The sequence below is a fragment of the Apium graveolens genome, chromosome 2 (genome assembly GCF_009905375.1).
Source record: "Apium graveolens cultivar Ventura chromosome 2, ASM990537v1, whole genome shotgun sequence".
NCBI lineage: Eukaryota > Viridiplantae > Streptophyta > Magnoliopsida > Apiales > Apiaceae > Apium > Apium graveolens.
Genome location: NC_133648.1, coordinates 7931115 through 7946361, shown reverse-complemented (window position 1 = coordinate 7946361; position 15247 = coordinate 7931115). Strand labels below are relative to the sequence as shown.

Genomic DNA, 15247 nt, shown 5'->3' with positions numbered 1-15247 from the left:
GAACATGGTATGTAAATCTCTCAAAATTTCTTCTTGAAAATGGTTTCACCAGAGGTGTCATAGATAATACTCTCTTTCATAAAAAACATAAAAATAATATTATACATATTCAAGTCTATGTTGACGATATTATATTTGAGTTTACGAATGATACACTTTGTGCAAGGTTTGCTAAGCTAATGTAGAGTAGGTATGAGATGAGTATGATGAGTGAGTTGAATTTTTTCCTTGGACTTCAAGTGAACCAGAAGTCAAGATTATATCTTCATTTGTTAAACGAAGTATATCAGAGATCTTCTGAAAAAAATATGTTGAAAGACTAAACGTCCAATGACAACCGCCACAAAACTTGATCTAAATAAGTCTGGTAATAAGATGAATATCACTAAAAAAATCTATACAAATGAACGACTTAAGTTATTAGAAATATACCAATGTAAATACACAAATTGAAGATAAAGCGCCCCAATTTTAAGAACACAATCCATTTTCTTTACTCTTTCTATTCTAAAAAAGTTTTATACACTCATTTTCATTTTTTAGATCTTTACTCCGAACTCCAATAATTTTCATTAATTTCACTCCTAATTACATTACATAAAAAAATCCTTATAATTAGTACAATTTAACTAGTTTTCTCAACTTAGCATTTTTTATTTTCTAATAAGCACATCAGCCAGCATGGAAGAGACAACACCAACGACAACATCTTACAAATAAAACCAAACCCAAACAGAACACTCATCACACTCCCTCCCCAAAATGCACACCAAAACCGATTCAGAGGCCACAAGCCTCTCCCCCTCCTCGCCAGCCCGCTCTCCCCGCCGCCCAGTCTACTACGTCCAAAGCCCATCTCGCGACTCCCACGACGGCGAAAAAACCGCCACCTCATTCCACTCCACCCCCACCGCATCACCGCCGCACTCTCACTCCTCCGTCGGTCACCACTCCCGTGAATCCTCATCTACTCGCTTCTCGGGCTCTCTTAAACCCGGATCTGGTAAAATCACTCCTTCCACTAAACAGAAACAAATTGCTGTTATTCACGAAGAAGGTTTTCGCGATGATAATGAAAATAATGGTAAAAGCGTGCCGAGAAGGTGTTATTGTGTCATCTTTCTTCTTGGTTTCCTTGTTCTGTTTGGATTGTTTTCGTTGATTTTATGGGGCGTTAGTAAGCCTCAGAAGCCTGAGATTACCATTAAGGTTAGTTTCGTAATTATATTGGTTTCTCTAACAGAGGTCAGAGATTCGACTCGTGGTGTAGTTTAACTCTATAAAAAAAATTGGAATGTGCGTGGGAATGAATTTTGTTTTGTTTTGGTTTGTAGAGTATAAAGATGGAGACATTTGTGATTCAAGCGGGCTCGGATAGTACTGGAGTGGCTACTGATATGGTGACTATGAATTCGACTGTGAAGCTTGTTTTTAGGAATACTGCTTCGTTTTTCGGTGTTCATGTTGGTTCAACTCCGGTTGATCTGTCTTATTCTCAGATTACGCTTGCTTCCGGAGCTGTAAGTGTGACCCCTATGATTCTCAATTTTTGATTTTATGACAATTCTATTAACTTTTGATTTTCTAGTTTAGAACTCGATATTAGAAATGTGTGATTCTTGTATTAAGTATTGCACAAACTTAAACCCCCGAGCTCAATTTTAGTCATAGTTGATATTGAATGGAGTAGTTGAATTTGGCATTACATTTTGTATCGAAAGATAGTAATAGTAGTAGGTTGTTATTCATAAGAGTTGACCTGACTCATTCCGCATTCCACATTCTACTCGAGCTGAACTAAATACAAGTACGATCATCTAGTATTCAACCAAATCTGAGTTCGACAGTAGATAGTTAGTTAAAAATTGAATCAGAGCCAATAGACTAGTTACAAAGTTGAGTAGAATATGATCGAATATTAAGATTGCATTAGAATCGGTTATGTACTTTTTCTATTTGTGGTTCTGCAAATTTTGTTTGGAACATTAAGTTCTCAATCTTTACTAAAACCTATATTCATTAGTAAGTGTTGGACTTGGTTTCACCTAAATTTAATTGCTTAAATTAATTTGGTGGTACAGATCAAGAAGTTCTATCAATCTAGAAAAAGCCAGAGAACATTGACGATATCAGTGAATGGAAACCGGGTACCATTATACGGCAGTGGAGCAAACTTAAGCAGCAACACCACCGGAAGTCCAACCCTGCCTGTGGCGCTAAAATTGAATATGGTGGTGAAATCAAAAGCTTACGTATTGGGAAAATTGGTAAAACCAAAATTCAAGAAGAAAATCGAATGTTCAGTTGTGTATGATCCAAAAAAACATAACATGCCCATCTCTGTCAAGAACTCTTGTACATATAAGTAAAATCAAGATGATTCTGGGGTAATTTGATCAAATGATGATTCCAGCTAAGGAGGTGTTGCTTTTGAGTTGGCAGGCAGACAGGTCAGACGTTACAAGAACGCTGTTGTAGAAAAAATGGGTTTACTTTGGTGGTGGTTTAATCAGTGACAACTCATAGTTTTCATATAATATTTGTGTGAAGTTAATTATTGTACTTACTACTTAGTACTCCTGTAGTCTATGGGAGAAGTATGGGATAGTTTATGCTAGTACAGAGGTATTTATTATTTTTTGATAATTTATAAAAGTATGTATTTATACAACACTGCAGAGTTATAAAAAGTATTACTCCCTCCGTCCTAAAATGATGTTCCTATATTGACTTTCGGTACTCTTCACGGTAAGCGATTGACTACTAATTTACGTCTAATCTATAATATCAAACATAGTCATGAGTGATCTCGTTGGATTCGTATTTATCAGTATTTTAATACAGTGAAATTTTATATTTAATACTAATACGAATTTAAAGATATTAATGATCAAAAGTGTGCATTAACAAACGTGTTCAAACGTTTTTAGGGACGGATGGAGTATCTTTTAAGGGTTTTGGATTGTGTCTCAGACATCGGATTTATATTCAAGAGCATCGATTGAAGGAAATTTGTTTTACTTTCCGCCCATAGGGCTTTTTCCATCATGCCGATATTTTCCGTGGATTGAAATTTTTTCCTTTTCGCATAAGCCCTATCCACGAAAAGAAAAAAAATCCTTTAATCTGTGCCCTTAAATTATAAATTTGGGCCTTGTTTGGATATATGAATTTTGCAGTTGGAATTCCTGGAACCAAATTACAACATAACAACTTCCTTCACTGTCACATTTCTTAAAATTTTCTATTAAAAATTTTATATTTAATATTAATATTATTATATTGGCATACAAATGTATATTAAATTGAATATAAAGTATTATAAAATTGCTACATAGAAAATAAAAACATAGATATTTAAATATGCCATATTAAATAAATATATATCTAGTATAAAATATTTATAAAAACGTATTTTTGAACAATGAATAATGGAGAAAAAAACCCATATTATAATTATAAATACAAAATAAAATATATTAAAGTATTTTACTACAAGAAAATTAAAAAGTTCAAGTAATTATTTAGTAAAAAAAAGTTCAAGTAATTAATGGTAAAGAAGAAAAAAAATAGTAAAAATAAATAATTTATAACCATGAATAAAAAGAATAAAAAAAGAGTAAGTTAAGGAATTTTACTACTAGCTCCACGTAAGTAGATTACTACATTTTGGAGTATCCTAAAGTACATGGGAAGTCTGAGTTACACCGTACATTTTAAAAGTTAATTAATCAAAAATTGTAACCCATTTAGATTCTCAGGCATTTAAAATTCCTTAGTTGTGTTACATTGAACCAAATAAGGCCCTTAGGATTTTGTATGAAACTTAATTATTTCATATATTTTAGAATGCTTCTGTAAAAAAATTATTTATTTTATAATGCAAGTCCATAGTAGTCCAGGGGATTGGTCCCCGACAAACGGTTGTCAAGTAGTCTTAACAAATGATTTGTGGTTGGTTGAATTGAAAAATCAATGGCTGTGATTTCAAAATCTTTGAATCGTACCACTGTTAATGTCAGCGATACATATAATTCTTCTGTAGCAACGACGATCTTTTTCAGGTGTATGTAGAGTTTTTTACAACCTTATTTTCTTAAATAACCTATATTTGCATTTACAATAGTCTTGTAGTTTTATATCTTTCATATTAGATTACAGTTGTCTATTTATATATATATTTTTAAAAAAAATCATGTTACAATGTGAAAAGATTAAATAAAATATTTTATCATAAAACAAATACGTTAAAGTTACATATTAATAAAAAAATGATATCCTTTAGTATTAATAAAAAACTAGTCATCATTTGAAATTCCACTCACAAAATTCAATAGTATACTTGATTACCTGATGTTATAACAGTATACTCTTCCTTTTTTAAATTTTAATTATATTATGATTCTCTTTTTCCTTGGCAAGTCAAAGAAATGTATTGAATACATGATTTATTTATTTTTACGAAGTTTTTTAAATATATATAGTGAAAAATATTTAACTTTAATTTGTTTTTAAATTTTTATTTCAAAACTGCAACTAAAAATTTTCATTTAATCGTTTCACATTATAAAATGAAAAAAGCCATTTTAGAAAAATATGAATAAAAAACTATGACTATCATAACTATATATCAAAAACGATCTTTCTAATGTGTGCCAGGAACACAACAAGCACACGTCAACATTTTAAATCTCAGCCATTGATTTTCCCATCTAACGAAGAAAAAACGTGTTGTGTTGGAACTTCCTAGGGATCAGTGCCCGTAGTCCAATAGTCCAACACCTCTTATTAGTTGCGACAAATCGGAAGTCGATACGGCCATACGGGGGTTGCTTTTGGTTTGTTTTGGCGGTTCTTTCAGCATATTACTCAGGTACGACTCCACAAGAAGTTTTACAAATTATTTGCTTCCCCGGTGTAACATATTATTTTAAATTGGCTCGAAATGAACTTATAAGTTAAGATAACTTGAATTTGTCTCTCCTTTATAGGTATACAAATACAAACGTTAAACCATATGAATACTAAAGTACATGTTTAGATTTAGGGCTCGTTTCTGCAAAAAAAGAAAGATTTAGGGTTTGTTTTCAACTACATAACTTGAAATTACTTGGAACTAGTTATAATATTTGGTTTTGCTGAATTTTAAATTTCGCAATGAAATTTCAAATTTTAAGATTTTTATAGTTATCATAAAATTTAATTATTACGGTCCCCCAAAATTAGCACAAATTACATAAAATTCCTATATAACGATATAATTGATTAAACAAATGAGGACTTAATCATATTTATGTCTCCTCTATATAATAATCGTAATGCCTTCACTAGAAATGTTACGATTACAGTTTATAAAAAGAAATATAAAATTTGTCACAAAGTAAAAAAAACCCCAAAATTTTCAGCCCTGAAAACACATCGGCCCAACAGGCTTAAGCACTATTTAAATCTATTTTAATTATGGAAGGAGGTCTAATTTAAATAGATTTCCAATATCAACTTGTTAATGGTTAACTATCGTCTTTAGTGTAAACGAGCCAAACTGTTCGTGAGCTAATCGAGCTCGACTCGTAAAAAATTCGAATTCGGCTCGAAAATAATCGAACCGAGCTCGAGCTTTTCGAATTTTTAACCGAGCTCGAGCTTCAAATTATTCTGCTCGTAAGGTTCGCGAGCCTTATCGAGCCTCTATTATTTTTAATTTTTTTTATTATAAATGTATTTTTATGCAAATATTTAATATTTATTATCTATTATTTATTTTTATCCAGCCGAACTCGAGCGGAACTCAAGTCGAACCGATCATATTTCGATGTTTTTGTTAATATTTAGTGAATTAATTCGAGTTTTCGAGTCGAAATCGAGCCTACCGAACCTTTTGCGAGCCGAGCTTTGACTTGAAATTAAAGACTCGATCGAGTTCGAGATCGAGCCCGGACTATTTTGATCGAGTTCGAGCCGAACCTGACAGTATTCGGCTCGGCTCGATTCCCCCCTATTCCTTATAAATAAGGGTCAATTGCTTTTTCTTTGATGTACAGATCGGAACCATAGAATCATAACAAGTTAATAACAACCGCATGGATTTCTATAGTATGCATATGCCTCAGAACCCCAGCTTTCTCGTCGAGCCCACGCAGAAACAATTCTGCAAAAACCAAGTTGACGTCTCATTAACCCTGGCAAAGCACCTTCTGTTAAACTATGGCAAAACCTTCAACCTAGTCTTCTCTCCGATCTCGATACAAGTTGTTCTTAGCTTACTTGCGGCTGGTTCCAGCGGCGAAACCCTTACGCAGCTTCTCGCTTTTCTTAAAGCAGAAAGTATAGATGAACTCAACTCTATATATGCACGTCTTGTCGATGTTGTTTTTGCTGATGGTTCCTCCTCCGGTGGTCCTATCGTGTCTGTTGCTAATGGTGTTTGGCTTGACCAGTCACTGTCTTTCAAGCCTTCTTACCGACATGTGGTGCAAACTAGTTACAAGGCGGCTTCTCATCGTGTTGATTTTAAGAACAAGGTCAGGTTTTCTTTTTTACTATCTCATCTATTAATATGTCTCTGTTCATAATTGGTCACTTTACATAGTCTCACACTTTACATTAGGACAATAAGCATGTTAGGCCCTCTAAAACATACAAGCATGAATCACAGAATCAGCATATAGTCTTAGAAGTTTGAAAGAGTTTCTATTATATGTAACACATGTGTAGAGCCTGAGTTGTAAATTTTATCAGCAAATCTGGCTAATTAGTGTTGAATAACATAAGATCATAAGATCATGTTGGAGACTTCCTCCGACATCCTAAGGTAAGCTTAGTACGACATGTTGGTACAATTTATTGCACTGGCCTTCTTAAAATATATATGTATTGATGTAACTTAGCTTTATAAAGTATGTACATGTTTTCATGATGATTAGGTGACATATTGGTTCTCGGTTTTACATCTGATCAAGATGAACATATAGGTAACTAATATGATTTTAAATTTTAATTAAATCTAGTATACTTCTACAGGCTGAGGAAGTAAGAAATTTGGTCAATTCTTGGGTTGACGAGAAGACCCGTGGCTGTATTAAAGATATTCTTTCTCCTGGCTCAGTTGACAGCTCAACTCAGTTTGTATTAGCCAATGCCTTGTATTTCAAAGGAAAGTGGAGAGACCCGTTCGATGCATACTACACCAAACACTTTGATTTCCACCTCCTCGATTCTAGCTCTGTTCAAGTACCCTTCATGACCAGCAGTGACGAGCAATATATCAGCGTTTTTAATGGATTCAAAGTGTTGAAGCTTCCTTATCAACATGCTTGGAGCCAATACTGGGAGGAAAAGCATTCCTTTTCCATGTACATTTTCCTCCCTGATGCAAAAGAGGGGCTAGCAGAGTTGGTAGAGAAAGCTGGTTCGGAATGTGGATTCCTTGACCGCTATGCTCCAAATAAAGCAGTCCAAGTTGGAGATTTCAGGATTCCTAAATTTAAATTCGAGTACATAATAGAAGCATCAGAAGCGTTGAAGAGTCTAAAGCTGGTCTTGCCCTTTTCTGCAGGTTTAACGAATATGGTGGATGCTTCATGGCCTCTCTTGGTCTCCAAAATAGTCCATAAATCCTTCATTGAAGTGGATGAAAAGGGTACTGAAGCTGCTGCTGCAACTGTTGCTTGCATGGCAGTTGGATGTAGTATGTATCGTCCAATTGAGGTTAAGATTGACTTTGTTGCAGACCACCCATTCTTGTTCGTCATAAGGGAAAACACTACCGGAATGGTTCAGTTCATTGGACACGTGCTTAATCCTTTATCAAGTTCCTCCTAGCTTGATCCTGCAGCCTATAATTATTTGCAGCAGATCACTTGAGCCTGCCTTTAGACTTTAGTAGCTAGTATTTGTTAGATAATAAGGATCAATGATCAAACAAAACATTGCTTTTTGATATTTAAGACATTTTGGATAATTATGCATAACTAGATCCTTAGCTTATTCTAATATTGAGGTAACATTGTCTAAAATATTTTTGTTTGAGACAGCGTGGATTGATTCTATTAGGGTAGAGTAGTCTTGGGTTTAAAACATTGAAAACCGCAACTGAACCATCGATTCGGTTTTAGTTTTAAAAACGTAGGTTCAATTTGTATCTATCAGTTTGGTTTCAATTATAAAACCTATTAACATAAAAATGAGAAAGTATGTACAAATTAAACAAACCATAGGCACAATACAACAGTTGATGGATGGTTCAGTTGAGGTTATAAAAAATTAAGTTTGGTTTGTATTGGTTTGGTTATAAAAACATATTCAAATAAAAATGATAAAGTATTTACAAATTGAAGCATAGGCACAATGTAATATAGCAGTTGATTTGGAGGCAACTCAGAAGCTGCAAGGGTTGGTATTTTTGGAGCACATCTCAGAAGCTGCAGGTCTGGAGTATTGGAATACACTGAGTTCTAGACACGTAATGCAGGTCACATAATAGATGACAGTATGTATTTAGGCGCCAACAAATTTTTTGTATCTTTATTAGTACAGGGTTAAGGCCAGCATGCTCCATTCAAGAAAATCTATTTAAAAAATTCCAGCTTTTTAGGCATTTGGTTCTGCAAATTATCTTTGAAATTTGCAAACCTAAATTATATCCTAGTAGGCTACATGTGCAAAATTCCTTCAGAAAAATATAATATAACACACGAGTTGTGATATCTTTATTTGGGGTTATTTATGTGAATATAAAGGCACATATAATTTTATTAAAAATTTTGTATACAATTTTATGGTTTAACATAGCGGGTATCTAAACACTGTACCAGTCTATTAGATTTAAATAACTGGTTGGATTTTTTTCCGGTTTGGTTGAAACCAAAAACCAGAACCGCACTTTTAGTACGGAATGCTTTATCGATTTTATGATTTCGGATGGATTTATTTTTTAGAGTTCGATTCAAGTATTTTCAGTGAAAATTATTATTTTTGATTAATTTCTTTTGTAAGTTAAAATTTTGAATATATACTTTTATTTATAAAATTTTAAATATAAATTATAGCTATTTGGTCAAATATTGGTGTCAAAAATTAAAATCTCAAAAAAAGGATGAGGATAAAATAGTACAACAAGGCCTAATCTCATTATTATTAATCATATGGATTAAATACTGATATATAATGTTTGTTTGGACCTAAGTTTAAAATTAGAGTATTATTATTTAAAAATTTAATTATATATTTATTTTAGGAATAGCCATTGAAATTAGAATATAATTCTTAAATTTTTTTAATTTTATATTTGTTTCATGTATAATATCTTAAAAAATAACTTATTAAATGAGATAAAATAATACCTTCATCAAATATTAGTGGGTCCTTCACTCCAACAAAATAAATACAAGATAATATAATATAATTTAAAGGAATATAATTCTTATACAAAGTTTCAATAAATATTTACAAAAACAAAGACATTGAAGAATTTAAAGAACTATAAGGGGTCGCTTGGTTCGGTAGGTGGTATCGGGTTGAAATCAAGATTCGGTTAAGCTAGTATGAGTTTGGAACTTGATATATGATATCACCTGCTTGGTTCAAAAATAGGTAAGAATAATACCCTTACGGTGTTTGGTTGATAAGTTAATTGGAAACAAGAATTAAAAGATACTTTATTATTTTTTTGTTAATTTATTACTTTAATATAAAAAACTAAAATTTTACACGATCACTTGATTTAATCATAATTATTAATCGAGTTTTTTTGAAAAATACATAAGGCTAAAAATATTTTTACAAAAATAATATAATTTTTTAAAAAAAATTTGCAAAATATTTTTTTTTATTTGCAAAAATACTATTTTACAATTTTTTTTTGCGAAAATACGGTTTTATGCAACTTGATTCAACTAGAAGCTACCTTCGACGATTTTATGCAACTCCATGTAAACTCATAACCTCAAATTCAACAAAAAAAAATTGATTTAACTAGTTGCATGTTTGCTTAATCTTGATTAATTCCATATTTTTTTAAAAAATTTCAGAAGATAGTAAAATTACAATTTTTTTTATGAAAAATTAGATATTCTTTTTTTATTAAAATATAAGATTATAAATATTTTTACTTTAGTATCCAAGAAAATAAAATATACATGTCCTCTCCTTGGAGTGAGGCAGGGACGAGGGCAAGTCCGGTGAGAAAAAAAAATGAAATACACGTAACTTGTGTGATAAATGATATTCAAGGGTTTAATTTAAACTTATTTCTAAATCCTATAACTCATGATTTGAGGAATAAGGTTTAAAATAAAAAAATTTCAACTAAACATATAATATGAATTTTATTCATTACAACTTCATATACCCAATATTGTTGAATCAAACACTCCTAAGAGCAAGTTCAATGCAATGCTATAAGGAATGTCAATTCTATAATTTAAAATCAAATGTCAAAAATTTCAACTCCAAAGTAGTTTTATATTTGAATACAAATATGCATATATGCATTCTTGGTTTTAAATTTGAAACCAAGGATGTATTTATGCATCTTGCAAAATCATTATACTACTACAAATTAGATGCACGTTGTTGTACTTTAAATAAAACTTAATGCAAAGTGACAAAATTTAGATAAATAAGAAAATATTTGATTTTAAAATACATCTAGTATTGGAATCGAAATTTTATTTTAGTACGAAATAACTCTTTTTGATACCAAATTATAGCAATAACTATATATATTTTGTATCTTGCAGTTACATCGGACTTGCTCTAACAAACACTATTCTATGCATAGCATAAAATAAACATGGCCGAAGTGAGAAAGTAATAAACCCAATGAGTGAATAAACTTTCTGAACAAAAATGCACATCGGCCCAGTAAACGAAAGCCCAGAAACCGCATCATAAACAGCGAGAGCAGCAAATAAAACCCGAAATCTCTCTCCCTCTCTCTCTCTCTCGATCTCGAGATCTCTCTCGATCATTTCTCCCCCAAATATTTCACACAACCCCTCTCTCTATATCTATCTCCCCATGGCCATACCTCCCCACCAATTCCAACACCAGCAACCACAATCCAACACTTTCAGGTACATTTTTATTCAATTTCAATCATCAATTTCATTTCTAATTTTATTTTCAAAACCCTAATTTTTACTCTTCTTCTATTACAGAGATATTTACAATATCAACGGTCAGATTTCACCTCCGATCAACTATTTCAACGGCCAGGATCACTCTCATCACCCCCCTTACATCCCTCCCTGTAAGTACATCAATTGCTTCATATTAATTAATTTAATTTAATTTAATTTATTAATTATTTATATTTATGTGAATATAAATTGAAATTGTGTTGTTGAAGTTCATGTGGTAGGCTTAGCACCGGGACCGGTGCCAACGCCGGATGTAAGTAATGAATTACAATGGAATTACGGGTTTGAGCCCGAGAAAAAGAGGCCGAAAGAGCAGGATTTCTTGGAGAATAATAATAATTCTCAGATTTCTTCGGTTGATTTCTTGCAACCGAGGTCGGTGTCTACGGGGTTAGGTTTATCTCTCGATAATGGGCGGTTAAACTCTTCGGGTGATTCCCCGTTGCTGGCTCTTATTGGGGATGATATTGAGCTTCAGTTGCAGAGACATGATGCTGAGATCGATAAATACATTAAACTACAAGTTTGTTTTCTTTTTAACCTCTTTATCGTAATTGGATATTGTGTTGTTGTCATGTTATTTTGTGTTTTTAGTTGGATTTTACTTGCGATTGGTTTAGTTTGAATATCGTTGAACTGTTTGTAGATTGCTAGTAACTTGCAACTTTAGAATCTCAAATATTTTTATGATGCTTTGTCGTGGTAATAAAGATCTTATAGATAGTGTACACTATATTGTTGTGGCCTTTTTAAGTATAACTTAGACTTGGTGGTTTTATCATGCCCTTTATTGGCTCTCATTGGTGATGCTATTGAGTTTCTGTTGCAGAGACTTGATGCTGATATCAATATATCAAGCTACAAGTTTGTTTTCTTTTAAATATCTTTATGTTGATTGTGGATTTTGTGTTTTTGTTACGTGTTACACATTTTTGTTACGGATTACGTGTTTTTACCTGCGTTTGGTATGGTTCGAATAATCGTTTAGCTGTTTATATTTTGCTAGTAACTTGCAACTTTAGCATCTTAATTCTTTTTGATGCCGTATCGTGGTAATATATGGATAGTATACGCTTTATCATTGTGGCCTTTTTAAGTATGAATTAGACTAGGTGTTTTTATCATGCCCAATTTTGGGGAAAGCTATCATTTACAGCTATGGATTTGACAGCATTAGTCTCAGTGAAGGAAAGTAGTGTTAGCTTGTTAGAATGACCCGAGGTGAAAGACATTTTAGTAGTAATATATAATTTCTTTTCTTTCTTGAACATGTGGTACCTTTCACAAATTTTTTGCCTGTATAACTTGAAGTATACATGCTGGCTAAATTTGATTACTATTACTTGGATGATGGTAGATCTTTAAGTGGGAAACTTTTGTAGCATTAGCACGGGCATCTTTGAGTTAGGAAAACGGACTGAGCTAAATGACTTCGTCTAATTTGGTCTTTCATATTAGATCTGGGGTAGAATAAACATCCAGGCCCAATATACACTCCTATGTCTTAACCATTCAGGACTAATATACACTCACAACCCCTCTTCGAGTACTAATCGGTTTAGTTTCTTACAGTACTCTTGTATCCAAGAATGACCTTTGTGGCTTGTTTCCTTTAACATGTGAATTGATGGTCAAGAAATTTATGTCAAGTGGGAATGTAAAAATACTTGGAGTAATATTTTTTTTTTATTTTTATCACTATCCACATTGAACAGTGCAATATCTCTCGCCAGATCTTAAGCTACACTTTGATTGTTATACATATTGTTTGGGCCAGACTTTTTTTAGGGTTGGAATTGTTGGGAAGAGGGGATTGAAGAACACAAAGTTCTGACTTTTGAGGTTTAGGAATAGGTGCAATAAAAAACGGATGAGAGATGGTTAAAAAATCCACTCAACTCTGATATTTTGCGAGGAATATCAGTTAGCTAGTGCCTAATAGTATGCTATTATTTTTGTATTTCTGAAACTTGAACTTGACAAAGGTTAAAATAGAAGGCTGCGGCTAGTCTTCTTTCGGTTTCCACTTTAATAAATTATGCTGGGAGGCTTAAAAAATGACATGAGATGCTTCATTATACTTTCTTTAGTAAAAAATTGCAAATATATGAAAACTTTGTTGTTTTTCTCTGGTAGGGTGATCGGCTCAGGCAGTCGGTGCTAGAGAAAGTGCAGGCGAACCAACTCCAAGCAATCTCATATATTGAAGAAAAGTTCCTTCAAAAATTTCGCGAGAAAGATGCTGAGGTAGAGAGCATTAACAAGAAGAATGCTGAGCTTGAATCGCACATTGAACAATTGGCCATAGAGGCCAATGCTTGGCAGCAAAGGGCAAAGTACAACGAAAGCATGATCAATACCCTTAGTTTTAACCTTCAGCAAGTGTATGCAAAAAGTAGAGACAGCAAAGAAGGTTGTGGTGACAGTGAGGTTGATGACACCGCTTCGTGCTGTAATGGTCGTCCTGCTCTCAACTTTCATCTGCTTTGCAAGGATAACAATGAAATGAAGGCATTAATGACTTGTAAGGTGTGTAGAGTCAGTGAAGTGAGTATGCTTCTGCTACCTTGCAAGCATCTCTGTGTCTGTAAAGAATGTGAAAGTAGGCTTAGTCATTGTCCCTTGTGTCAGTCTTCTAAGTATATTGGCATGGAAATATATATGTAATGATATACTGATCTTTAATGTATGTGAATTGTTGTGAATTTTTATAATCAAGTAATTAGCTACCGCATGGGATGAAGTTGTTACATTCTCTCTTTTCCTTTAGTTTTTTTTCCTGTAACCTTTTGTTTCGACGAGGAAAATATTGTGTAATGGCACTTGAATGGGACCTGAGTACATTATGTGGTGTTAGTTGAATTATTATTTTTACTCTTCTATACTTAAAATCAAATGTAATCAATATTCAGAAAATTGAAAGTTGGGTTCATATGGTATAAAAACAAATAAATTAGATAATTAATATAAAAGAAAGTAGACTACATCATTGCATAAACAAATAAATAATATAAAAAAAAAGTTACTGATGCCTGATTTATGTTGATTGTTTGCAAATTTGATTATGAATTTCAATCAAATCTTTTATGTAATATCGCATTCTTTATATTTTCGTCGCTCTTCTAATAATAAAAAACAAAGGTTTCATAGTAGTTTAATATATTTAATATATATGATCTTTAATGTAAAACAGAGCAAGTGTGAAGCTGTTGAAACTTTTGGTCAAAAATAAAATTGTTGAAACTTAAAAAATTAAAGGGACAAATAAAGGAACGAAAACTCCCTGCTGTCGTAGTTTGAAGGAAAATTTATGATTTTTTTGGGCCTCAATTTATGATAAAGTACTTTTTCAAAGTGCATAAAATGACTCTTCTCACTTCTTTCCTATGAAACCATGAGGCCATGACATTGGACTCTGGCAGGCTTCTGTTCTTGTTTTAGTTTGGATCAAAATAGCCCGTTGATAGGCTGAATTAACACAAATTTTGAAATTGAAATTTATAAAATTAGTTACTAGATATATAGGAACTGAACCATTATGGCAAGAAAGAAGAATTAGGCCAAAAATTAGGATACATTCCGGGAAAATCAAACTTCCATCAAAGAGAAACAAATGAAAGGCTTTCATAAAAATTCTCGTAGAATCGAGAATGAAGTTTTCATTCTTCATAAATCTTTTGTGATGCAAAATTGATGTTTTCTCCAAGTGTTTTGTTATACATACTTTATTTTCTATGGGGGCTGTTCATTTTTAACTATTTTAGGTATTTTCCAATTTTTGTTTAAACAATTTTTTACGGGTATAGTGTTTAATATTTTACCAACAAAGAATTAAATTTATAACTTTTTATAGTTTATATAAAAATAAATGCTTATATGTAAATACTAAATCACAGATTTAGTTATGTGTTCACTCAAATTTAAAATATAAGGAATTTGACATACTCTCTCTTACCTTATTTTTAAGGTATACTTTTTATGATTCCATTTGTAATCTTCTCTTTCTCTCTTTCCCTCTATAAATTTAATATTATAATAATAATAAGGTTGTTGTGCATATGTTGTGTACTTGATGGTTTCATGAACAAAACATCTAAGTGGATTTT

The 15247-nt window shown here is 32.3% G+C and overlaps 3 protein-coding genes across 5 annotated transcripts; all 3 read left to right on the top strand.

Moving 5' to 3' along the window:
* The first annotated feature begins 687 nt into the window (after positions 1 to 687).
* LOC141706848 (uncharacterized) lies at positions 688 to 2717 on the top strand. The gene is made up of 3 exons (XM_074509712.1): positions 688 to 1209; positions 1335 to 1520; positions 2082 to 2717. Exons 1-3 carry the CDS (start codon positions 763 to 765, stop codon positions 2367 to 2369), a joined length of 921 nt encoding a protein of 306 aa, XP_074365813.1. The 5' UTR covers positions 688 to 762; the 3' UTR covers positions 2370 to 2717.
* A 2018-nt stretch (positions 2718 to 4735) lies between these two features.
* LOC141705800 (serpin-ZX-like) lies at positions 4736 to 7917 on the top strand. Of its 2 annotated transcripts, XM_074508689.1 has the most exons (3): positions 4736 to 4873; positions 6042 to 6521; positions 7021 to 7917. In XM_074508689.1, exons 2-3 carry the CDS (start codon positions 6081 to 6083, stop codon positions 7819 to 7821), a joined length of 1242 nt encoding a protein of 413 aa, XP_074364790.1. In that variant the 5' UTR covers positions 4736 to 4873; positions 6042 to 6080; the 3' UTR covers positions 7822 to 7917. The 2 variants fall into 2 exon arrangements, with proteins under 2 accessions (XP_074364790.1, XP_074364792.1); XM_074508691.1 differs by lacking the exon at positions 4736 to 4873 and having other exon boundaries at positions 5877 to 6521.
* A 2975-nt stretch (positions 7918 to 10892) lies between these two features.
* On the top strand, positions 10893 to 13891 carry LOC141706847 (putative BOI-related E3 ubiquitin-protein ligase 3). Of its 2 annotated transcripts, none has more exons than XM_074509711.1 (4): positions 10893 to 11075; positions 11160 to 11251; positions 11363 to 11664; positions 13278 to 13891. In XM_074509711.1, the coding sequence occupies exons 1-4, from the start codon at positions 11020 to 11022 to the stop codon at positions 13806 to 13808; spliced, it is 981 nt and encodes a 326-aa protein (XP_074365812.1). In that variant the 5' UTR covers positions 10893 to 11019; the 3' UTR covers positions 13809 to 13891. The 2 variants fall into 2 exon arrangements, with proteins under 2 accessions (XP_074365812.1, XP_074365811.1); XM_074509710.1 differs by having other exon boundaries at positions 10895 to 11075; positions 11351 to 11664.
* The last annotated feature ends 1356 nt before the right edge of the window (positions 13892 to 15247 follow it).